Genomic DNA, 26,945 nt, shown 5'->3' with positions numbered 1-26,945 from the left:
TAGAACCTCATCCACAACTACTACAAAATACTTGTCATTAATGTTAGAGAGGGCAATACACGGTATTAAGAAATGTGGTATGTAAACTTTTGATCGGGGTCTATTGGATGTTTTGGGTTGTCATTTTTTTTAAGAAGAGAAAACAGTAGTTTGGCAAAAAATGGCTTCACGCACCCATTAACCATGAGTGGAGGAAAAGTTTTGATGTTATTATTCATATTCTCTGAAAAAAGGCCAAGAAAGGAGTAATTCACCCTGTACAACTGTATATTAGTATGAATTAACTCCTAAGTTCCCACTACTGTCTATTACGTAAATTTGAGTGATGTTGAATTTATTTACATTATTTAAAGATTCAGAACAAAATGTTATTCAAATGTGGATATTTCCTTTTAGGTTATTATCTTAAAAAAGTTGTCCAGTTAAGTGCAATGCTAGAGCCCCAACCAGGGGTTGGTCATGGGGGTTCCTTTTGCTAAGGACTCTTATTTTTCCAGCAGAATTTAGAATAACTGGCTATGTAATACACAATGAACAAACCTTGTAACTGCTCATCCACACACATTAAGAGAAAGCAGATTTTTTAGGACAATTATCTGGGAGTTGTTATTGGTAGAAATATTAATGTATGGACAGCATTTGTTATTCATCAGTTTTGTTTAGCATTTAGTAGGTGTAATTATACTGGATAGTTTAGTGTTATTAGGACTTATCTTGATTTTCTTCAAATGACCAATAAAAGACCAGCAAACAGAATGGAAGGTAGAAGAATTTAGAAACGAACTGTACATTGCCCTGGATTACTCACAGCTCTCAAGCTCCAAGGAACAAGTTTGCGTATCCAAAGGGAAACGACTGAAGTCCATGTTGCACATTGCAGTCACAGTAATTCTGAATAGGAATAATAAAGAAATTACACAATTTAACAAAAAGAATACGTCATAATAGTTTTACAGAAGACATTTTCAAATATTCACCTTTCACTTGACTTTTCAATCTAAACTGAGTGCCTCTTCCAATTGGTTTTGCTCAATTCTGGAACAGTTTTTCTTTTATTTTTTGGTCCTCTCCGTTACAAAATTAGGTCCCGCACTAATAATTGTGTACAGTTTCCTTTGAACCAACTAGGCATATATGACAGAACTTTTTCGTGGGCATTTGCTTTCTCTCCTGGCCAATCAGAACATAACCAAACCCACAGAAAAAAGATTTGTTGTATACATCTAGTTGGTTTAAGGGAAAAACTGCATCTTTACTACCACGGTGCATACTTTTGGATTAAAAGAGCACAGAATAAATGGAAAAACTTCCAGAATCAGAGCAGGGCCCGTTGGAGTTTGTACTCAGTGTAAATAATAAAATTCAATTAGAGGTCAATTTTAAATACGGTACATTTTATTTGCAGAATCAACTTTCATCTTGTTACAGTAGATAGACAACCCACAAGTAATTTTGACTCTCTGATTTTCAGACATTAACTTTTATTTCACAGTATCTTCTTGACAAGAATGCCAAACATACATGTTAAAACTTAGGTATCCGACTGCTTACTTTCTGCAAGGCGTACAATATTTTCAGGTGAGCTGCTGTCACGCAGTTACCGGCAATAAAGGGGCAGGACGGCGTACTGGGACCCGCACCTGTCCCTGCCACTACAATGGGGCCCTGGCTTTCCCTTATCTCAGGGGTACCTATGATGGTTAGGAGGCCTGAGCCGCCAGCGTATCCCTGTCTCCTGTGCAGGCCCTATCAGTGGCCCCCTCTCCCCCCAAGGGAGGTGGACTGCACCAGTGTTTTAATACAACAGTTAACAGGGTATACAGAAAAGGTAAAGGAAAACCAAACTTAGCTTAATGCTGCAGGACACAGCACAACAGGAAGAAACATCAGATTCACTGGACACAGCAGTAGAACAACAGTTCCCAGCAAGCTCCTACTCCCAGCTTGATCGCTGAAGAATGAACTAACACCGACAGTCAGCTGATGAACCAGGTGACCTCTTAAAGGATGGAGGGAGTGGTCACCACAAACATCAGCTGACCCAGCAGCAATGCAATAACACCAGTGGCCACCAGAAGGGGAAAAACTATATTAACCCCAGATGACCAGAAAGGAAAAAAGGTCTTAAACTGAGGCAAACCAGATCTGCCACAAATCCAAAATTAGATCGTGACAGTACCCCCCTTTCAATGAGGGGCCTCTGGACCCTCAACACTGGACCTCACCAGTAAACAACCTACAGTGAGAACGTCTCGATTCACCGGAGTTCACCTCCTCAGTCACCTGACCCTCAGGGTTATGGTGGACACAGCACGATGGAGATGACAACGTAGGCGGCACAAATTTCCAGAGCGCTGACCTGTGGAATGAGTTGTGTATGGGCATTACAGAGGGTAACTCCAACTGGTAAGTCTTCGGACCGACAATGGCTGACACCGGATATGGCCCGATTACCCTCGAACTCCAGATTCCAGATCCACACTTCTACCTGATCTTTTTGGTGGACACCCATACATAATCACTCACACACAGGTCCGGACCTGAACGTTTATCTTCACGCATGCGTCTGCCACAAGATGATGAACTCTTTACAGAAGCGACAACAGAGGCGTCCCCCTGTGTCTCCAAACTCACACCCCCACAATGCGCCGAGGGAACCCCCACCCTCCTCTGACCCCTCCTCCTAAGAGGTCTCTGAAATATCGGGTTAGAATGTAGTGAGGGTAGAGTCCTGCCCCTACTCCCTTCAAGCACCTCTACTGCCCCCACTGGAGAAGAAGGGGTAGGTTGTAGAAGGACGGCAGAGATCGTAGCTCCCGGGAAGCAGTCCTTACACAACTGACCCCAACTGACTACTTCTCTGGGCCGCCAGTCTATGACCGGGTTGTGTTTTCTCAACCAAGGGAGACCTAAGACAATGGGAGTTGGTATGCTCTCCAAGACATAGCATGACAGGGACTCTTCATGACAAGCCCCTATACGCAGATGTATATTGTCTACGACTTGGGTAATGCTCCCCTGGCTGAGCGGGACAGTCAATGGCCTGAACGCTTAGGGGTCTAGCTAGCAACCTACTCATCAGGCCATGGGTCTGGACAAAATGAGCATCCACCAAATTGACTCCTGCTCCACTGTCCACAAGCACCAGAATATTCTCAGTTACCCCACCTACAACCACCTCAGCAGGTAAGGTACACTGAGACGAGAAAATGGAGGAAATATACACTCCCTGGTCGCTTCCTTCCACACAACCAGGGGGACGCGGCTTTTTAGATGGAACAGGTTTCTTGGTGCGAGCTGGGCAGACATTGATAAAATGACCAGTCTGCCCACAGTAAAAACATGCCCCCACACTACAGCGAACCCCAGACAACCCTGTTTGGGAAGCAACTCTCCCCACCTGCATGGGTTCGTCCACCTGGTCAGGTGTGTCCTCCTCCCTAGCAAGGACTACTGGGGGCACATTTGGTTTATGCCTCTCCCTCAAACGTCTATCCACCCTGATGGCAAGGGACATGGCAGCCCCCAACGACTTGGGGGCGGCGTACTGTACCAGAGTATCTTGCAACCTAGGGGACAGACCCTGCACAAAATGACTCCTTAGGGCTGGGTCATTCCACTGTGTGTCAGTGGCCCACCTCCTGAACTCTGAACAGTAGTCCCCTGCCGGCCGACTCCCCTGCTTGATCTTGCGGAGTCGGGATTCTGCCAAGGAGACACCGTCCGGGTCACCATATACCAGCGCCAGAGCTGCAAAAAACTCGTCCACTGACCGTAGAGATGGAGAACCGGTCAGCAGGGAGAAGGCCCAGGATTGGGGATCACCCTTAAGAAGGGAAACTATGATTCCCACCCGTTGTTCCTCACTCCCTGATGAACGAGGCCGGAGCATGAAGTATAACTTGCAGGCCTCCTTAAAAACCAAAAATGTATCTCTCCCTCCAGAGAACCTATCTGGGAGAGATATCTTGGGTTCTGGTTGAGCCTGTACCTGAGCCGAGGCCCAAAACCCCAACAATTGCTGCAGCTGCTGCACCACCTCACCACGCAGCACCTTACACTCATCGGTGAGAGTCTGCAGTAATTGGGCAAAGGCCTGCATTTGGGCCATGGCTCACCAGAAAAAATGTGACGGTCGGTGTTAATGTCACGCCGTTACCGGCAATAAAGGGGCAGGACGGCGTACTGGGACCCGCACCTGTCCCTGCCACTATAATGGGGCCCTGGCTTTCCCTTATCTCAGGGGTACCTATGATGGTTAGGAGGCCTGAGCCGCCAGCGAATCCCTGTCTCCTGGGCAGGCCCTATCAGTGGCCCCTCCCCCAGCAGTAGAACAACAGTTCCCAGCAAGCTCCTACTCCCAGCTTGGTCGCTGAAGAATGAATTAACACCGACAGTCAGCTGATGAACCAGGTGACCTCTTAAAGGATGGAGGGAGTGGTCACCACAAACATCAGCTGACCCAGCAGCAATGCAATAACACCAGCGGCCACCAGAGGGGGAAAAACTATATTAACCCCAGATGACCAGAAAGGAAAAAATGTCTTTAACTGAGGCAAACCAGATCTGCCACAAATCCAAAAGAATGGCAAGCAAAATTGGCATCTGGAAGCTTTTGTAGGTTAGTCACTTCTCTGACATGAATCCCATAGATCCTCTGAGGGAGACCCAGCTTTCTCACACTGGGTCCTACATTATGCTGCAAAATTTGTTGGTAGTCTTCAGACTTCATAATGCCATGCACACGGTCAAGCAGTCCAGTGCCAGAGGCAGCAAAGCAACCCCAAAACATCAGGGAACCTCCGCCATGTCTGACTGTAGGGACCGTGTTCTTTTCTTTGAATGCCTCTTTTTTTCTCCTGTAAACTCTATGTTGATGCCTTTGCCCAAAAAGCTATACTTTTGTCTCATCTGACCAGAGAACATTCTTCCAAAACGTTTTAGGCTTTTTCAGGTAAGTTTTGTCAAACTCCAGCCTGGCTTTTTTATGTCTAGGGGTAAGAAGTGGGGTCTTCCTGGGTCTCCTACCATACAGTTCCTTTTCATTCAGACGCCGACGGATAGTACGGGTTGACACTGTTGTACCCTCGGACTGCAGGGCAGCTTGAACTTGTTTGGATGTTAGTCGAGGTTCTTTATTCAACATTCGCACAATCTTGCGTTGAAATCTCTTGTCAATTTTTCTTTTCCGTCCACATCTAGGGAGGTTAGCCACAGTGCCATGGGCTTTAAACTTCTTGATGACACTGCGCACGGTAGACACAGGAACATTCAGGTCTTTGTAGATGGACTTGTAGCCTTGAGATTGCTCATGCTTCCTCACAATTTGGTTTCTCAAGTCCTCAGACAGTTCTTTGGTCTTCTTTCTTTTCTCCATGCTCAATGTGGTACAAACAAGGACACAGGACAGAGGTTGAGTCAACTTTAATCCATGTCAACTGGCTGCAAGTGTGATTTAGTTATTGCCAACACCTGTTAGGTGCCACAGGTAAGTTACAGGTGCTGTTAATTACACAAATTAGAGAAGCATCACATGATTTTTCGAACAGTGCCAATACTTTTGTCCACCCCCTTTTTTATGTTTGGTGTGGAATTATATCCAATTTGGCTTTAGGACAATTCTTTTTGTGTTTTTTCATTTAAGACAAATTAAATGAAGATAATAATACCAAATAATTTGTGTTTGCAATCATTTTCAGGAAGAAACTGAGTATTATCTGACAGAATTGCAGGGGTGTCAATACTTTTGGAAACAACTGTATGATCCAGCCATCATTATGATAAATAGAGGTTTTCACATTCACATAAAGCTGCATCATCCAGTCATCAGTCAGTATCTTTCAAAGTACAGTTACCAAGTGCTATTAGGTTCATGAAGGATTTGGAGACAGATGAATAGGAAGGACCAGATTCTAAGTAACATTTAGAAAGAAGGAACAGGAAAGAGTTAGGTTAATGAACGGAGGTGATAGGCCTGTCTAAACAGATGTGTTTTTAAAGCACAATTAAAAACAGGGGGCTAGGTATTTGTCAGATCGTTTGGGGTAGTGCATTCCAGAAAACTGGTGCAGCATGAGAGAAGTCTTGGAAACAGAATTGGGAGGTTCGGATTATAGAAGATGCTAGTCGTAGATCAGTTTTTGAGCAGAGCGAATTGGTAGGGTGATAGACAAAGATCAAGGATGAGATATAGGGTGGAGCAGAACTGTGGTGAGCTTTGTGGGCAAGAGAGATAAGTTTGTATTGTATTCTGCAGTGAATGGGCAACCAGTCCAATGACTGACACAGAGTTGAGGCATTGGTGTAGCAGCCAAAAAAAAGACGAACCCTGGCTCCTGCATTCAAAGTATATTGGAGAGGAGAAAGTTTGATGAGAGGAAGACCGATCAGTAGAGTTGCAGTAGTCCAGACAAGAATGAATAGAAGTGACAGTAAGAGTTTTTGCAGTTTTAAAGGTGAGAAAGGGTATGATTCTGGAGATGTTTTTTAGATGCAGGTAACATGAGAAAGTGAGTGATTGGATATAGGGAATAATGTCAAAAATGACCCCCAAGACAGCGACGTGCTGCATGGGAGTTATGGTTGAACCACTCATGGCAATTTCAATATCGGGTATAGTTCGGTTACTAGAGGGAGAAAACAAGAGAAGTTCAAGTTTGGAGAGATTCAGTTTCACATAGAGTGATGAAATGATGGTACATACAGGGGACCAACAATCTCTGGTATCTTGTCTTAAGGTGGGGGTAATGTCAGGAGAAGAAGTATGCAATTGGGTGTCAGTAGCATAGAGATGGTACTGGAAACAAAATGATTATTTGTGGAAGGGGCCCATGATGAAGGATATACATTACTGGAAGGAGCCCAGGGTAGGCAATGTTAGTACCCTGTGGGTCCAAGATGGTGGATATTATTACTGGAAGGAGCCCAGGATGGGGAACATACCAGGAGGGGAACCAGGATGTGGAACATAATTACTGGAAGGGGCCCAGAATGAGCAACATTATTATTGGAAGGTGACCAGGATGGGGGACTTCATGACTGGACGCGACCCAGTATGTGGGACATTTTTGCAGATGTAGCCAGAGCAAAGGACATTATTACTAGAAGAGAACAGGATGGGGGACATTATTCCAGGAAGGAGCCCAGAACAGGTAACATTATTACAGTAAATGGATATACCAGGAAGGGTCAAGGATGGGGACATTATTACAGGAAGGGGGCCAGGTAAGAGCACATTATTACAGGAAGGAGGGAGATTATTACAGAGGGGAAACACATATGTCTTTATAGTGTCTAGAACTCTACAAGGGCCCATACATCTGATCAACATGCTGATGGGATCCCAGATCCAAATTTTGCACCAAGAACAATTGTACTCTAGTTACACCACTGGTGCTGACCCTGCAGTATCACAGTAATGCAGGAAAGCTCTCACTGCACACTATGTTGCAGCCTCTGGCTTAAGTGGAGGGAGCATACCTGGCTGCTTCTTCCTGCCAGTGTGAGGATGTACGCGGGACATAGAGGGGATATCAGTATGTATGAGCTACAGGTAGTATTGGGTGCAGGAGACCTTTGCTCTTTGTGTGAAAGAGGGGGTGGCAGGATGCTAAGAGCTGAAAGGAATTTCGTTAATGTGATTCCCTGCAAGGTGTCTCCCAGCAAATTTCTAGGAGTCATCTTGTATAAAAGGCACCCTTCCCAATAGGGAGGTGCCTGAGCAACCCCTATAGTTTAATCTTAATGGTGTTGGTGTGTGCAACTGTATGCTGCCAGGTCCCCATCTGTTAAACTTATCCCTCTATACTGTGTTCCCCTTAACCTAGTATAGTTTGTATGTGTTCCTGTGACCGCTTCGGCAGTATCCTAATCTCAAAACCGCGTCTACGGTACCTATACCCAATCTCCTAATCCCAATGTGGTCAGTCCTGTGTCCATTGTCCCTGGTCCTAGTGCATCCAGCTCCAGAACTGTTTCCTGATATCTAAGAGTGTGAACAAGAACCTATCTTCAATATTAAAGTTGTCCGTACAGTCCGTCAGTCTCTGTTACCTTCTTGTTAGTGACCACGGTCAAGTATCCCCATGTCACCAAAACGGACCACTGTGATAGGCAGCTGCAGTACCGACACCTGCCTAAGAGTGGTACTTGGTGACTACCTGTACCACAGTCTGTCTCCACCATCAGGAGCTTCAGCGAACACCAGATAGCCACTTAGCTATGTCACTTCCTAGGCAGGTTCGGCCCTGTAGCACAGTGGGTCCAAGAACCACGTGCATCACCTGACGGCATGACACTGTGTACCAACCAGCCCCCATCGCACCTGTTGTTCTAACCCAGGCCAAACCCTGTCCTGTATGTTATTGCTGGAAGTGACAGCCCAGCTCACTTGTGTTGTCCTTCTGTAGCTGCTGGGGTCCTCCTGTACGACCTCTCATCGTGGATCTTCGGTGCTTGAATGACAGCTGGTGTCTCCTAGGCCAAAGAAAGGGAGGGCTAGGTCCCGTTCTCGATGGGCGATGTTTGGGCTCTGGATCTTGACCGGCATAGGGCAAAGATGTTCTCAATGAGGCCTGTCACACTGGTAACAGTGTCATCTCTGGCCCACGTCTGCACTGCTCCTCTCCTTGAATGGGCACAGTTTGGCAAGCTGGACTTTTATATTCGGGAACTCCTTCATCCAAGGCAACTGACCGGGTTCTTCACATGAACTTGATCCCCATGCAACTCTTCTGGTGCCGGTTGGTTCTGCATGGTTTCGTCCAGCCAGCAGATGTAAGTCTTTCCTCACTAATGCCACACCATGCAGGGGCTCTTCAGGGATACCATCACCTCCTCTTACATTCCTCACCCTTTTAGCTTGCCAGACCTCCGGCGAGTAGGATCCTTGAGGGTTTTCCCAAGGGCAATCCAATTTCAGCAAAAAGTTGGGAGCACTCTCGGGATTTCTCTGGGTGAGTTGGTGGCTGAGTCTGGACTTTTCTCTAGACACCTGGGTGGTTATTACAGCCACAGCAAACTGTTTGAAGTCTGGAATCTCGTCATCTTCAAGTTCTTCATACACATCTCTCTTTGGGCCTTCTTCAGTGACTCGGGAAAGAGCATCTGCATGTGTGTTCTGAAATTTGGACCGGTAGGAAATCTTGTACTGATATATGGACATTCTCGCGACACACCTTTGTTCGACTGTGCCCAGCTTTGCATTCTCCAGGTGAGCCAGGGGATTGTTATCCGTCTGCACGTTTATTTCTGACCTCGACAAGAACTTTTTTCAGTCATAGCCCACACCAGCGCCAACACTTGCTCTAGCTAGATAAGGTGATCTTCGAACATGGAGGAGGAAATGATGATATCAATATATATCAAGGTCTCTTCAAAGATTAGATCCCCCAGCATCTCTCCATCAGACGTTGGAATGTTCTCGATGCATTTGTCAGCCCGAAAGGCTTCCAGTTAAAGGGAACCTGTCACCCCCAAAATAGAAGGTGAGCTAAGCCCAAAAGCATCAGGCACTTCTCTACAGCATTCTGTAATGCTGTAGATAAGCCCCCGATGTATCCTGAAAGATGAGAAAATGAGGTTAGATTGTACTCACCCAGGGGCGGTCCTGGTCCGGTTCTGGTCCGATGGGCGTCGCGGTCCAGTCCAAGGCCTCCCATCTTCTCACGATGACGTCCTCTTCTTCTCTTCACACTGCGGCTCCGACACAGGCGCACTTTGTCTGCCCTGTTGAGGGTAGAGCAAAGTACTGCAGTGCGCAGGCGCTGGGCCTCACTGACCTTTCCCGCAGCATGAAGAGAAGAAAAGGACATCACCGTAAGAAGATGGGAGGCCCTGGACCGGACCGCGACGCCCTTCGGACCAGAACCGGACCGGGACCGCCCCTGGGTGAGTATAATCTAACCTCTTTTTCTCATCTTTCTGGTTACATCGGGGGCTTATCTACAGCATTACAGAATGCTGTAGATAAGCCCCTGATGCTGTGGGCTTAGCTCACCTTCGATTTTGGGAGTGACAGGTTCCCTTTAAATTCAAATAGGTCCATAAAGAAGACAAAGGCCATCTTCGGGCGATATTCAAAGGTCACCGGGACTTTCCTCTAGCCACTAGCTAGGTCAAGGGAGTAGAAATACTTGGCCTTTCCCAAAGCGGACAGGGATTTTTCAATCCTGGGTAAGAGATAGGAATCGCAGAACCTCAGTGTACCATCTTTTTTCGAATTGACACAATGTCAGGGCAGGGGCTTCTCGTCCTTGGTCCCAAGCTTTGGCTCCAACTTCTAGAAAGCTCAGATCGTGGTACAAGCATATGCGCACCTTTCAGGCCTGTTTCAGGTAGTGAGTCCGGCAACCATTTGGTCTTACAGCACTACACTTGATGGCCCCTGCCCTCTGTAACTGTCTTGAGTCTTGTTAGTGATATGGGCCATTACTTCCTGCAGTGCGTTTACATATTAAGCTACAGTATCACTTTCCCCTTGGACCCGCCAAAACAAACGCATGCAGAGGTTCCCTAAAGGTACCTTCACACGAAACGACTTGGTAACGATATCGCTAGCGATCCGTGACGTTGCAGCGTCCTGGCTAGCGATATCGTTTAGTTTGACACGCAGCAGCGATCAGGATCCTGCTGTGATGTCGCTGGTCACTGAATAAAGTTTAGAACTTTATTTGGTCGTCCGATCGCCGTGTATCGTTGTGTTTGACAGCAAAAGCAACGATACCAGCGATATTTTACACTGGTAACCAGGGTAAACATCGGGTTACTAAGCGCAGGGCCGCGCTTAGTAACCCGATGTTTACCCTGGTTACCAGTGTAAAATGTAAAAAAAACAAACAGTACATACTTACATTCGCATCCCCCGCCGTCTGCTTCCCACACTGACTGAGCGCCGCAAAGTGAAAGTGAAAGCACAGCACAGCGGTGACGTCACCGCTCTGCTGTTAGGGCCGGCGCTCAGTCAGTGCAGGAAGCGGACGCCGGGGGACGCGAATGTAAGTATGTACTGTTTGTTTTTTTTACATTTTACGCTGGTAACCAGGGTAAACATCGGGTTACTAAGCGCGGCCCTGCGCTTAGCAACCCGATGTTTACTCTGGTTACCCGGGGACCTCGGCATCGTTGGTCGCTGGAGAGCGGTCTGTGTGACAGCTCTCCAGCGATCAAACAGCGACGCTGCAGCGATCGGCATCGTTGTCGCTATCGCTGCAGCGTCGTTTCGTGTGAAGGTACCTTAAGTCCGTAGAATCACGTGCATGTCTTCTAAGAATCTAATCACTTTGTACACAGTGTCATGGTCCTAGGGTGGCAGTACGTGACAGCCTATTTGGCCTATCCATCAAGGGTTAAAGGGCTAACTCAGCCTAAATGGCAGGGGTCAGGGGGTACATGCACAACATGCCCTTCAGTTTCTCTACCCAAACCCACAGTGATACACTGCTTCTTGTGAACTTCGGAAGATTGCTGAGCGTAGCTCCGAGGGGTATATTTCCCCTGACTGGTCCGCCATCTCAGTGCTTGTGTCACAATTCCTCCACTCTGAGACTGGGAGGTACAGAAATTTGCAGAAACCAGCCCCCACCCCACCTGTTGTCCTAACTTAGACTAACCTCTTTACCGTACATTATTGCTGGAAGAGATGGCCCTGGTCGCTCATGTCATCCTTCTGTAACTACAGGTGACTTTCTCCTTTAGATGTCTTTGGTGCTTGACTGATGGCGGGTGTCTCCTAGGCCTGAGGAAGAGAGGGCAGGGTCATTGTCTGGGCTCTGGATCTTGACCGGCGTAGTGTGAAGATTCTGATCTTCACCGATGCAGGTTGGGTCTTCGGGTCTTGACCGATGCAGGTCAGGTCTTTGAATTACACTTGGTGTCATTCGGGCTCTGTCTGATGTGGGCCAGAACCCTGCTGGTGCACGCTCTTCTTTGAGGCCTGCTTGTTGCACTGGCTTCAGCATTTTCTCTGGCCTACGTCCGCACCACTACTCTCCTTGGCGCCAGATTACAGCCCAGTTTGGCACATAGGACTTTTATATTAGGGAACTCCAAGGCACCTGACCGGGTCACACACATGAACTCTAATGCCACACCATGCAGGGGCTCATCAGGGGTATCATTGCCTCCTCTAACACAGCAGTATGAGAAAACAGAGTGGTTCAGCTGCTCACTATTAAAGGACCAATACTGAGCCTCTTACAGAGTTTAAACAGCATACACAGTTCCATCACCTTGCATCCACATGTCCAAATACCAAAGGTGTTTGCACATGTACTCCCAGACAAGAAATGAACAACTCAGCTGCCTTTTATGCCAGCTGCACCTCCTTGAGGCCATATTCTAGTCCTATTAACCCTCTCAGCACCTTCTATTCAGGATTCTTCCAGATACTTGTCTACAACAGCATATGTGACAGGTATAATATCTGATGTTCTCTACTCATAGTATAACATATACCAGTCACATATTATCCTATAAATGACATCTGGTGTCTGTAGTCACAGTATATTATACACTAGTCATATATTAACCGGGAGTATGTATGACTCATACATACTCTTCGGTCCCGGGTCTGAAACGGGCGTATCCCCGTAACGCAGTACGTGCACTGGGAGAATTCGTAAGTCTGCAGTCACACAAAGTGACTTCAGACATATTGGTTTAGACCGGACAACCCCTTCAAATGTTATATTGTAGCGCAGTGTGGGGCAGTAGCCACGGGCAAGGTGCTTGTCTCCTCCTTTTACACCTTGGCGTGCTACATGAAAGTGTGGGACCTGGCTGAGTGTTTGTATTCGTTGTGTGAGGACTTTGAGCCCATGTAGGTCACCTGTAGCCAGTAGTTTTGACTGGACAGTACTATAGGTTCCACGTTAACTTGGTAAGGGTTATGTACAAGGGATAGCGGGTACAATGTCTTATGGACGTTTCCTTTACAGTACAAAGTATTTTCACTACACAGAATCCTTCCTCTGTAGTCTACTTCAGGGCCGGTGAAGCACACTTTTTCACGACCCAACTTAACGCCACAGTCCTGATCAGCAAGCCTCTCTACTCGCTCAGCGGTTCTGCATTCTATTTCATGCACTACTGGCACCCAGGATGTACAGCTCGAAACCCCCACAAACTCAGTCCTATTTAGGCCCGTTAACTTCGGCATTTTGCAAGCTTAGGGTTTATCGTGTCTCATCGTCCTATTCATGGACCCCTTTCCGGAAGGCCAACCTGTCTTGTAGGTTACTTCAGCTTCTTGCTATTCAATAACCCTGTCCGCAAATCTCCTTTCCTTTTGTTACTCCTCCCAACAGTAGCACTGCTCTCTTCACTTTGCAAACCCTATCTGACTGTCTATAGGAAGCAGTCTCTTTCCATAACACTAAGCCCCTCCAACTACGGGCTACTCCCAAACTTTAACATATAACCCTAATCTATATGTCCCTACATTACCTATCTTATACACAATGCATAACCATATCACAATATATTACAACACAATTCACATGACACAATGTATACAAAGATGCAGGACATAATACAAATAACGCGACTGGTGTCTTCACTGGTAGGAACGTGACAGTCCAGTCCACCATCTTTTCAATGTATAGAGTAATATGTGATTGACGTAACATCTGATGTCTGCACTTATAGTATAGTATATACCAGTCACCTATTATCCTATCTATACCTTCTAATGTCTGTAGTAGTCACAGTATATCATACACCAGTGATATATTATCTTTTACACTGGATGTAATATACAGTTGAAACCAGATGTTTACATACACTGTTTAAAAAGATACATATGCATGTTTTTCTCAACACCTGACATGAAATCAGAATAAACCTTTCCCATTTTAGGTCAACTAGGATTACCATAATTATTAATATTTGTCAAATGCCACAATAATAAGAGAGAGAGAGAATGTTTTAAGGCAGTAAGTCGGTGTACCTACATGGTGGGGGATGGGAAGCCATGCAGTGATGCCAGCAGGGTTCATCTTCTGCCCATTATCCAGAGAAAAACATCCTTGAGGCAGGGATGTTCCTGGGAACAGATCATTGGTACAATCTGAGATTTGTGGCGAAATGTCATTGTTTTCCTTTCTTTGGAGATGTCAGCACATCATGACTAGATGACTAGCAGACCAGTCGGAGAAGATGGCGACACTGCTGACTGACCTTGACGTGTGGGGACCAGACACCTTGTGATTCAGTTGTTCCAAATGAAGCACCACACTGGGTCTCTAGACCATAACGGGCAGTAGAGTTCTCGGCTCGGAATGACCTTTGGGCACTCCAGAGAGCATGAAGAAGGCAATTTTCATGAATAATGCTGCGACTTGGAGCTGTAGTTGTTTCTTAAAAACTAGACTGTTCTTTAGTAGAGCTCAATACAAATAGAGAACAAGACCAGCACATCCAAACTAGTGTGAACAAGCGCCAACCAAAAAAAATATAAGTTGAAAAACGATAAAGGTTGCACCATTATTTACCAAGAGTGATTACTCTAGAACATTGAAAATGCGTTACTGCCATAGAAAATAGGAAAAAAGCGCTATATAATGTACACATGAAATGTTTATCTGCAAAAATTGCTATGAAAAAAGGAAGGTACTTTGCGCATAAATTGAACAATGTATGTGAGCCCAATTGCCATGTCAAGGCGTCCTTCGTAATTGGGTCCCTGTCCTGTTTTGTCACCTCTCCTGGGCAAAAAAGCCTACAATTTCTGGGACAGGAGTGGACCAGCTAACAAATTAAAATCACCTGTGGCTATTGGGAGTGGGAGTGCACATGTCCAAAAAGGCTTAATACAAATAACGAACAAGACCAGCATATCCAAGCTAGTGTGAACAGGCGCCAACCAAAAAAACATATAATTTGAAAAACGATAAAGTTTGCACCATTATTTACCAAAAGTGATTACTCTAGAACATTGAAAATGCATTACTGCCATAGAAAATAGGAAAAAAGCGCTATATAATGTACACATGAAATATTTATCTGCAAGAATTGCTGTGAAAAAAGGAAGGTACTTTATGCATAAATTGGCCAATGTACAGTTAGGTCCATATATATTTGGACAGAGACAACATTTTTCTAATTTTGGTTATAGACATTACCACAATGAATTTTAAACAAAACAATTCAGATGCAGTTGAAGTTCAGACTTTCAGCTTTCATTTGAGGGTTTCCACATTAAAATTGGATGAAGGGTTTAGGAGTTTCAGCTCCTTAACATGTGCCACCCTGTTTTTAAAGGGACCAAAAGTAATTGGACAGATTCAATAATTTTAAATAAAATGTTCATTTCTAGTACTTGGTTGAAAACCCTTTGTTGGCAAGGACTGCCTGAAGTCTTGAACTCGTTGACATCACCAGACGCTGTGTTTCCCCCTTTTTGATGCTCTGCCAGGCCTTCACTGCGGTGGTTTTCAGTTGCTGTTTGTTTGTGGGCCTTTCTGTCTGAAGTTTAGTCTTTAACAAGTGAAATGCATGCTCAATTGGGTTGAGATCAGGTGACTGACTTGGCCATTCAAGAATATTCCACTTCTTTGCTTTAATAAACTCCTGGGTTGCTTTGGCTTTATGTTTTGGGTCATTGTCCATCTGTAGTATGAAACGACGGCCAATCAGTTTTGCTGCATTTGGCTGGATCTGAGCACACAGTATGGCTCTGAATACCTCAGAATTCATTCGGCTGCTTCTGTCCTGTGTCACATCATCAATAAACACTAGTGACCCAGTGCCACTGGCAGCCATGCATGCCCAAGCCATCACACTGCCTCCGCCGTGTTTTACAGATATGTGGTATGCTTTGGATCATGAGCTGTACCACGCCTTTGCCATACTTTACTCTTTCCATCATTCTGGTAGAGGTTGATCTTGGTTTCATCTGTCCAAAGAATGTTCTTCCAGAACTGTGCTGGCTTTTTTAGACGTTTTTTAGCAAAGTTCAGTCTAGCCTTTTTATTCTTGATGCTTATGAGTTGCTTGCACCGTGCAGTGAACCCTCTGTAGTTACTTTCATGCAGTCTTCTCTTTATGGTAGATTTGGATATTGATACGCCGACCTCCTGGAGAGTGTTGTTCACTTGGTTGGCTGTTGTGAAGGGGTTTCTCTTCACCATGGAGATTATTCTGCGATCATCCAACACTGTTGTCTTTTGCATTGATGAGTTCACCAGTGCTTTCTTTCTTTCTCAGGATGTACCAAACTGTAGATTTTGCCACTCCTAATATTGTAGCAATTTCTCGGATGGGTTTTTTCTGTTTTCACAGCTTAAGGATGGCTTGTTTCACCTGAATGGAGAGCTCCTTGGACCGCATGTTTACTTCACAGCAAAACCTTCCAAATGCAAGCACCACACCTCAAATCAACTCCAGGCCTTTTATCTGCTTAATTGAGAATGACATAACGAAGGGATTGCCCACACCTGTCCATGAAATAGCCTTGGAGTCAATTGTCCAATTACTTTTGGTCCCTTTAAAAACAGGGTGGCACATGTTAAGGAGCTGAAACTCCTAAACCCTTCATCCAATTTTAATGTGGATACCCTCAAATGAAAGCTGAAAGTCTGAACTTCAACTGCATCTAAATTGTTTTGTTTAGAATTCATTGTGGTAATGTCTATAACCAAAATTAGCAAAATGTTGTCTCTGTCCAAATGTATATGGACCTAACTGTATGTGAACGTATATGTTTTTTTTGGCTGGCACCTGTTCACACTAGCTTGGATGTGCTGGTCTTGTTCTCTATTTGTATTAAGCGTTTTTGGACATGTGCACTCCCAATAGCCACAGGTGATTTTAAGTAGTTAGCTGGTCCACTCCTGACCCAAAAATTGTAGGCTTTTTTGCCCAGGGTAGGTGACAAAACAGGACAGGGACCCAATTACGAAGGACGCCTTGACGTGGCAATTGTGCTCACATACATTGGCCAAATTATGCGGGAAGTACCTTCCTTTTTTTATAGCAATTTTTGCAGATAAATATTTCATGTGTACATTATATAGCGCTTTTTTCCTATTTTCTATTTCAGTAATGCATTTTCAATGTTCTAGAGTAATCACTCTTGGTAAATAATGTTGCAACCTTTATCATTTTTCAACTTTAGCAAGGCTCGTTATTATCCAGAAAACACCCTTACCGGATTCTGGAGCTGTTGAATGGTAATCACACACTGACTCTGCATGGCTTGAAGCTTGAATATAACTGATGAACCAAAGCTCCCACAAGGCATGGAAACAGTCATAGACTATACTGGAGAGGAAGTACTCTTGCTAAGGGCAGCCTCTCCTACTGGGCCAAGGTTTTGGAGTTTCTTAAGCTTCTTAGGACAGAGACCGTCAGGATGTTCCACACAACCGCAGCGGTACCACAATCTCTTTTCACGACTGGATTCACGCTGCTGCTCAGCCAACCCACTCCTGTCGGCCTTCATGGGTTCTGCTCAGGTAGCTGCTTTTACAGGCTGAAGAACAGATGGACTCTGGACGGAAGTGACGATTTTCTCACAGGCGTCACCCCATCCATTTCTGGAAGCTCGGGAGGGAAGTCTTTGCAGAAGACACTGAACTAGTCATATTGAACACCTCTCGGAAGGCCACCAGTAAGGTTCGAGATTATAGGATCCCCTGCTTCCCATAGGGGGTGAGCCATTTCAAAGCATTTCAGTTTTTTGTGCTCCTGCACTGCTCCACGACACTTCTTCAGATCCCCATAGTACATTGGAGGATCAGCTGGAACGGGTTCCACTCTGGGAGCACAAGTTGCAGATTGAATGCATACCGCTACAGGGACTGTGACTTGGATTGGTGCAGCAAAAGTCAGGGCTTCCAATCGGGTAACCAGCGTTTGTAGCTGAAATTTTTTTTCCTGTTGCTCACGCTGGAAAAACAACAGTTCATATAGGTCAGAGAGCAAAGGACAATGGGACTCAGAGAAGACCATGGCCTGAGCAAACTATAATGCTCGCACCCATACTAATTGGTGCGAGCGAGGATTGTGGCCCCACTGTACCACAAACCAGACTTACCCTGGAGGAGCATGACTAAGCAGCTACCTTAGTGTTCAGTGGTGCCTCTAGTGGTGAGGTCAGGCTTGTGCGGCAGGTAGCTGCCAGGTACCACTCGAGGGTGGTGGCTGGCAGTAGCAGCTGATCCCACAGGGGGACAGGACACTGCAACAATAGGTGCAGGCAAAAACTGGCAAGTATGGGTTATGTGCAGGTGGGCACGGCTGACACTCTGGCAGGCAGGCGAGCATGGCTGACACTCAGGCAGGCATGTGGGTACAGTTCAGACTGGAAGAACAGAAACTGTTTTGGGAAGGACTGGGACACAGGGAGGTACGAGTTGGATACAGGAACAGGTAGGAACCTGTTCAGCCTAGGAACAGTTTCAGGAAGGCCTGGGACACAGGTGGTTACAACACGAATATGGGAACAGATAGGACCCACTTCAGACTTGACAAACAAGGAGCCACAGATGCGGAACAGGAGCAGAGCTACAGAGGAAAAGCAGAGCCGCAGGTGCAGAGAAGCAGAACCACAAGTGCAGACAAGGAGAGCCGCAGGTGCACAGCAGAAGCAGAGACGCAGGTGCACAGCAGAAGCAGAGAAAGCAGAAGCAGAGGACCAGATTCATATAGGTACTTACAGTGAAGTAGCAAGTGAACACCAAGGTCATTAACTTGTGCAGAGACAACAGAATAGAGATAGGTTTTGGTTCAGATACTGTGAGTATAAGGAGTAGAAACAACAACAGACACAGCAGGGTAGGGAATGATCCAGACTAGGATACAACAGGTTAAGGAATAGGACTAGGACAGGACCTTGCAAATCAGTATTTGGCCACAGACTGAGAGAGAATGTTGCTCAGGCATCTTCCCTTTGGTGGATATGTCCTAAGTACCAGGTGGGGACACATTAGGAATGCGCACACTGTCTCTTTAAGAATCAGGAAGAGCAGACGTCTAAGCATACAGCCATGAAGTATGCATACAGCAAACAGAGGACATGTGGTTTACAGCAAGCAGAGGGCAGAACTCACTGCATGGCCAGGAGTGGTGAGTAAGTTCATGTATCTGCATGGTGGGGGATGGGAAGTCATGCAGTGATGCAGGGATGTTACAATATTGCTGATATATCAGATATCTGTGCTGATATTAAAATATATATCATCACATATTATCCTATATATGATGTCTGGTATCTGTAGTAACATTATATCATACCACTAAAATTGATTGACTTGATCTACAGGACACTGATTCAGTGGCCAGGACAGTAGTCCTTGATCAATCGACAAACATCCTGAGAACTGTCTCCTACCTAATGACATTCCCAGGGGAGTTGGAGGCTTATATAAAGGTTGATGGAGTGCGGTAACAAAACAGTTAAAGGTGGTGGATATAATATATATTGGCAAAATCTGGAGACAGGTTCTCTTTAAAGCCTTTTTACCTCTGATTTATGAAAATGTATGCCAAAAGTGGCTTAAATTTTGTAACAAATGTACTCCAGCCAGGTACTGGAGCACATTCCTAGTGGAGGCACACAGCAATTGTAAGAAGCGCCTAATTCATTAAGTGGCATGCACTTCTTAAAGGAATAGGCACATCTTACTCCAACTCGCACCTTTATTAAGACTGGTGTGATACACGCCAGTCTTAATGAATTGGGGCCAATAAGTATATGCCACTAATCATGAGCAACTGCTTTGTGCTTGCCCCCAGGCCAAAACTTGCTAGCCAGACCCTGGTTTGGTCTATGCTTGATTGTGCAGTCAGACACTAATTATAAAATCTTATGTCCTATGGAGACCTTTTACAGGGTTTGCATGTAGAGTAGACCAACAATACACAGGTCAAGACAACAAAAACTTTTGTTCAATGTCTAACCTGGTAAACGCTTTGACTAGAAAGAAGTGGAACAATTAAGCTTTTATTTGCATATTTGGCATCTGTATACAGTGTATAATGAAATAAAAGACAAAGTACAGTGTAATGTCTTTCTTTATGGATTGCCTCTGTATGAACAGAATGAAATATTCAAGTATAATAGACATAGTCCAACTTAGTATTGTAACTTAAACCCTCAATATTGAAAAAGTAGAATATTTCATAATCTTGTCTATGCTTAATTGTGTGCATTATGAACTCATAATAAAAGATGAACACCATGCTTATGTACTTACAGTGCCTTGCGAAAGTATTTGGCCCCCTGGAACTTTTCAACCTTTTCTCACATATTATGCTTCAAACATAAAGATACGAAATGTAAATTAATTTTTGGTGAAGAATCAACAACAAGTGGAACACAATTGTGAAGTTGAATGAAATGTATTGGTTATTTTAAATTTTTGTGGAAATTCAAAAACTGAAAAGTGGGGCCTGCAATATTATTCAGCCCCTTTAACTTAATACTTTGTTGCACCACCTTTTGCTGCGATTACAGCTGCAAGTTGCTTGGGGTATGTCTCTATCAGTTTTGTACATCGAGAGACTGAAATTCTTGCCCATTCTTCCTTGGCAAACAGCTCGAGCTCAGTGAGGTTTGATGGAGATCGTTTGTGAACAGCAGTTTTCAGCTCTTTCCACAGATTCTCGATTGGATTGAGGTCTGGACTTTGACTTGGCCATTCTAACACCTGGATACATTTATTTGTGAAGCATTCCATTGTAGATTTTGCTTTATGTTTGGGATCATTGTCTTGTTGGAAGACAAATCTCTGTCCCAGTCTCAGGTCTTTTGCACACTCCAACATGTTTTCTTCAAGAATGGTCCTGTATTTGGCTCCATCCATCTTCCCATTAATTTTAACCATCTTCCCTGTCCCTGCTGTAGAAAAGCATGCCCAAACCATGATGCTTCCACCACCATGTTTGACAGTGGGGATGGTGTGTTCAGGGTGATGAGCTGTGTTGCCTTTACGCCAAACATATCATTTGGCATTGTTGCCAAAAAGTTCGATTTTGGTTTCATCTGACCAGAGCACCTTCTTCCACATGTTTGGTGTATCTCCCAGGTGGCTAGTTGCAAACTTATTAAACGACACTTTTTATGGATATCTTTGAGAAATAGCTTTCTTCTTGCCACTCTTCCATAAAGGCCAGATTTGTGCAGTGTACGACTGATTGTTGTCCTATGGACAGACTGTCCCACCTCAGCTGTAGATCTCTGCAGTTCATCCAGAGTGATCATGGGCCTCTTGGCTGCATCTCTGATCAGTCTTCTCCTTGTTTGAGATGAAAGTTTAGAGGGACGGCCGGGTCTTGGTAGATTTGCAGTGGTATGATGCTCCTTCCATTTCAATATGATCGCTTGCACAGTGCTCCTTGGGATGTTTAAAGTTTTAGAAATAATTTTGTATCCAAATCCGGCTTTAAACTTCTCCACAACAGTATCACGGACCTGCCTGTTGTATTCCTTGGTCTTCATGATGCTCTATGTGCTTCAAACAGAACCCTGAGACTATCACAGAGCAGGTGCATTTATACGGAGACAAGACTTGATTACACACAGGTGGATTATATTTAGCATCATTAGGCATTTAGGACAACATTGGATCATTCAGAGATCCACAATGAACTTCTGGAGTGAGTTTGCTGCACTGAAAGTAAAGGGGCCAAATAATATTGCACGCCCCACTTTTCAGTTTTTTAATTTCCACAAAAATGTAAAATAACCAATAAATTTCGTTCAACTTCACAATTGTGTTCTACTTGTTGTTGACTCTTTACCAAAAATTTACATTTGGTATCTTTATGTTTGAAGCATGATATGTGGCAAAAGGTTGAAAAGTTCCAGGGGGCTGAATACTTTCGGAAGGCACTGTAGTAAATGTGTTAAATATATTTTTGTCATAATCTATTGGCTGTCTTCTTGTGCTACACGATTGTCACTTTTCATTCTAATGATCCAGATAAATACCACCATGGAACGATCATTGTGTTCTTTGCCTAGACGAGATATAGGTACGATACAGAATATTGCAGTAATTAAGGTACCGTCACATTTAGCGACGCTGCAGCGATTTAGACAACGATGCCGATCGCTGCAGCGTCGCTGTTTCGTCGTTGTGTGGTCGCTGGAGAGCTGTCACACAGACAGCTCTCCAGCGACCAACGATGCCGGTCCCCGGGTAACCAGGGTAAACATCGGGTTACTAAGCGCAGGGCCGCGCTTAGTAACCCGATGTTTACCCTGGTTACCAGTGCTAATGTAAAAAAAAAAAAACACTACATACTTACATTCCGGTGTCTGTCCCCCGGCGCTGTGCTTTCCTGCACTGACTGTGAGCGCCGGCCGGAAAGCACAGCGGTGACGTCACCGCTTTGCTCTGCTTTACGGCTGGCCAGCGCTGACAGTGCAGGAAAGCACAGCGCCGGGGGACAGACACCGGAATGTAAGTATGTAGTGTTTGGTTTTTTTTACATTTACACTGGTAACCAGGGTAAACATCGGGTTACTAAGCGCGGCCCTGCGCTTAGTAACCCGATGTTTACCCTGGTTACCAGTGAAGACATCGCTGAATCGGCGTCACATACACCGATTCAGCGATGTCTGCGGGAGTCCAGCGACGAAATAAACTTCTGGACTTTCTGCTCCGACCAACGATGGCACAGCAGGATCCTGATCGCTGCTGTGTGTCAAACTCAACGATATCGCTAGCCAGGACGCTGCAACGTCACGGATCGCTAGCGATATCGTTCAGTGTGAAGGTACCTTTAGTCCTAAACACAGGCATAGAGATGTAGTCAAAGTTGTTACTCACAATGCACGATCTTGATAACTTGCTAGATTTGTACATACAAATGTATGTATACTCAATGGCCAAATTTCTTCATACTGTGTTGAGGAGTTTTAAGGTGAGTAGTTCAGGATTAGAAAAACATGACTGCAGAAAGCAGATATGTCTTTCTAAATGTTATCAATCAGGTAGCACATTTCTTCTACTGTACATTTACAGTAATGGACTGTATTAATACAGTAATTACATGAATTCTAAATTGTATAAAACACAAACTATTCTTTAACTCGCCTTCCCCTGGTCTAACACCGAGTCTCTGCCACTGCTCCTAGGGTCTGTTATTGTATGCAGTACTGACGTCACATCGACAGCACTGCAGCCAATCAGCGGCTCTGAGCACCTAGTGCCGTCAACTCGGGCAGAGCCAATTAGCTCAATCTTTGGTTCCAGTGCTGTTGACGCGACATAAGAAAATAATAGACACCAGGAGCAGCAATGAAGCCCCAACCCTTGACCTACGGAGGCCCAGTTTGTTTGTCTTTAAAACACATTACAGCTGGAGCACAGGGGTTTACCAAAACCCAGAAAACCCCTTTAAGCCATATAGTCCCACACACAAACACTTCATGTCTCTGTAGTAGTCAGCCATACGAGTTCTAGCACTGTGTCTCCATTCTAACTATATAACAGAGATCGTGAGGAACAATCACTTTTGACTATGTCACCTAATAAGGTATGCCATGTAAGAAATCTGTATACAAAGGTACAGTAAGGTCTCACAGCATCCTAAGGATCCTCTAATAAAGCTCCACATGAATTCAAGATTGTACGGAGCTATAATATGATTTTATGCAAGTCACTTGCTAATTACTTCTGGAGTAGTATGTAGAGATGCTCAACAGGAAAGGAGGTAGTGATAGAAAGATGATACTAAGAATCACATGGTTTAGGTACTCTCATAACCTTCTGAATGACAACTTTACATGCCATAACTCCCTTTGGCAGTAAGGACTAACCTCATACTGTACAGTACTTGGCCATCAGGATAAACTCGCAGCATGATGTTGTCTGTAGTTGTATCATGAATAAAGGATCGCTTCGAATGCACAAAAAACACATCAGGAACCCAGATCTTCTTTACTAGTCGACTATCAAAGGTCATGCTCTTATTTGTGGTACTAGGGAATGACAGGCGTTCATCCTTCCAGTAATGTCTCAGGTACAGAGTCATTGTAAAGTCCTGTATAGAGAAGAGAGAAAAATAAGTTAACATAAAATAATACTGGTCCACTCCTGAACATTAAATAGGCCTTGGCCACAGAAACAACTTGTGCTGGAAATCTTCTCTAGGACATCCCATTGTACCAAGTGCTGGAGCTTTACAGTATTTGACATTCTGGTGTTAAGTAGTTTGGTAAATGTAAAAAGGAAAGAAGTATAGATGAGCAGATCGCTTCTTGCAACCACGGTCCACAGTCCTGGTCAGTGCTCTCTGGACATGAGAGCCATGGATTTCCTTACCCCATTGCCTCAGGTTCGGCAATATGTCACATGTGTGCCGCATGCTGCACAAGGGTCTAATGTTTTTCTTACTGGAAAGTAATATGCCTGATATGCCAGGGTAAGGAGGCTTATAAGCCTTGCAATGATCCTCTGGGATTAAATATGCAAATTTCCTCTTCAGAGATGAAGCGGACTTGAACTCTAGTGCCAGCTATTAGAAGTAGGCCTGGCTTACCTTGGAGGGTCGTGACTAAGTGTCTACCGGGTATTCACTAGAGCCTCTGATGGTGTGGATAGGCAGGGCCGCTGGTAGACACCAGGTACCACTCCAGTACATTCCCTGGGACTGCAACAGCTCACCCACAGGTTAGAGCAGGTATACGGGGTACAGGAGGGGAGAGACAGAAGTTTAATCAAACAGTGTTGGGTAGGGTCAGGCAGCACAGGTTCAAAATATAAAGCCGAGGTCAGGAACTGAGAGGTCAGACAGAACGGGTAAACGAGCTGGGTCAGTAACAGGTAAGACAAGTCAAAATAACACAGTAACACAGGATTGATTGCTAAGACTTGAGAGGAACCAGGAAACTAGGCTCAGGCAAAGGGCTGGAGGGTGGTGTTGCATATTATAGCACCTGCTAGAAGGTGATTGGCTGGGGAATCCAAACCCTGCAGGACATGTCTAGCCATGTCAAGACATCAGGGAAATGCAGCAGAAATGGAAATGCTGCATGGACTCAGCGCGGCGAACACAGTGAGTAGTCCATGGCCAAAGAACCCTGAACAAGACTGTGGACTGGGGTTGTATGAAGTGATCCACTTATCTCTGAAAACAGTAAATTTGTACATTTTTAATCTATGGTTTGTTACTCATACAGTTCCAATACAGGTCCTGATACAATACAGCGGTCCATCAGCTGATAATGGCCTTAACATACAATGATCTCTGAAAGATCATTGTAACTGACCCACACCCAGCATATAATGCCACAGACACTACTGAACAGCAACACGTGTGATAGGCTGGAGGATCCAACAAATCAGCATTGGCATTTCTCTGGTAAAGCACTTGTACTTGGTCATTGCACTGATTGGCTGCATATCTTAAGTGCTTGAACTCTACTGCCATCTCAGTATTACATGTAATGTGCCGCTGTCTAAGAGGATCAGTCATCTGCTTCTTTGGACACCAGATAAGATCAGTTCCTTTTTTGTTTTGTCTTGTAAAATAGGGGAGATTTATTAAAGAAACACTCCAATGTCAGGCTTGGACTGGCCCACAGGAGAATCCTCAGGTGGGCCCCCGTGCAATAGTGGCCACCACCCTCTTATATGAGCAGTACTTGGCAATATACTTGAATCACTATGTACAGACAAAGGCGGCATCTTATTCATTTAACCCCGTTAATTTTTATATAAATTTGTGATTGAGGATAATGTTACATTTGCCTGAAAACTGAAAAACCTGTTGCTGCTTTGTGTACTAACCCTTTCTGTGGAAGCATCTTATGCGAAACGTGCGTAAAAGGGTGTATGTAGGTAAATATATGTCCATGTTTGTCATCTCATGAACATAATGTTTTTCTGTCTCAATTCATTGCTCTTGGACTTGGGCATTAGCATAACATTTTTTATTTGGAGCAATGATTGTTTGGTAGATCCCTATTGTTCAATATGTTTTGTGGATCTGGGTCTATGAATGCACTGCCATTTTCTAGCACATGCACTTATTTTTTTGTCTCAAATTATTATTATTATCACCAACCTATTGGGGTGGTTTCAGCTGTTATAGTCAATGATACGTATAAATACCCAGTGTTATAGTCAGGACACAATGCAAAAGGATATATCTCTGTAACATCTTATTATATCATATAACATTCTTTACTAAAAGCAAAATGAATTACAGCTTACCATATCAACTTCAGATATGCTGTCCAGACTTTCAACTTGCACATCGACTCCAACAGGGATCGCTGGACCTGCCGTCAAAAAGATTAAATGTAACCTGCAATCTGTAACCTCCAATGTCAAAATGCTCTAAAAATGCTATAGCCCAAGGAGAGAAATAGAATCTAAGAAGTCTACAAGTCATGGCAGAAAAAAGCAGAAAATGAGTAGAATAAAAATTCACATTTGTCGGTATATTTACTTACACTCCATTTATGTTAACATTGCCATGAACTTTGCATAGAAACATGTTGGCCATAAATTTTTAAGTCCTATATAAATACAATACCCCATATTTCCTCTTATAAGTCACAGAGATGTCTTATAAATAACTATATGTAGTCATCCGTGCAGGTTTATAGACAGTATTTGCATCATACAGTAGATGGTAATAATGCGCACAAAAGACTAAAGCCAATTTACTGCAGGGGATGGATGGCAGAAGCCGGAATATCTAGTAGTAGAATCGGAGGGTACGTTTTATGACATCTCCCAGCTTCACTGATACATTGCCCTTCTTCTATCTGTGACTCGATGTTATTTACTTTTGTGCACTCATCAAATAATGGGAACAAATATTAAGGTCATTTTCCTCTTTCAGCGGAGTCACCGAAGCAGAAAGACAATTGTTCTAATGGTCTATCTTATTACTGTAAAGCATGTCATCCCTGTACATCCTGCACAGCTAGTTACACTGGAATACACATAGATACCAAAGCTCTTGAAGCAAGTTGATACTTGACA

At 44.5% G+C, this 26,945-nt stretch overlaps 1 protein-coding gene across 1 annotated transcript in view; it reads right to left on the bottom strand.

Annotated features, from left to right (window-relative positions):
* The window catches only part of LOC143807800 (gamma-aminobutyric acid receptor subunit rho-2-like), a 151,010-nt gene that overhangs the window by 33,393 nt on the left and 90,672 nt on the right, over positions 1-26,945 (bottom strand). Inside the window, exons 3-5 of the mRNA XM_077289737.1 lie at positions 26,166-26,233; positions 23,768-23,991; positions 809-891 (exon numbers count right to left, since the gene is read on the bottom strand). Of these exons, the coding sequence (XP_077145852.1) occupies positions 809-891; positions 23,768-23,991; positions 26,166-26,233 (375 nt within the window). The remainder of the gene's footprint in view (positions 1-808; positions 892-23,767; positions 23,992-26,165; positions 26,234-26,945) is intronic.

The sequence above is a fragment of the Ranitomeya variabilis genome, chromosome 2, assembly GCF_051348905.1.
Source record: "Ranitomeya variabilis isolate aRanVar5 chromosome 2, aRanVar5.hap1, whole genome shotgun sequence".
Classification (NCBI taxonomy): domain Eukaryota; kingdom Metazoa; phylum Chordata; class Amphibia; order Anura; family Dendrobatidae; genus Ranitomeya; species Ranitomeya variabilis.
This window is presented reverse-complemented; position numbering and strand designations above follow the sequence as displayed.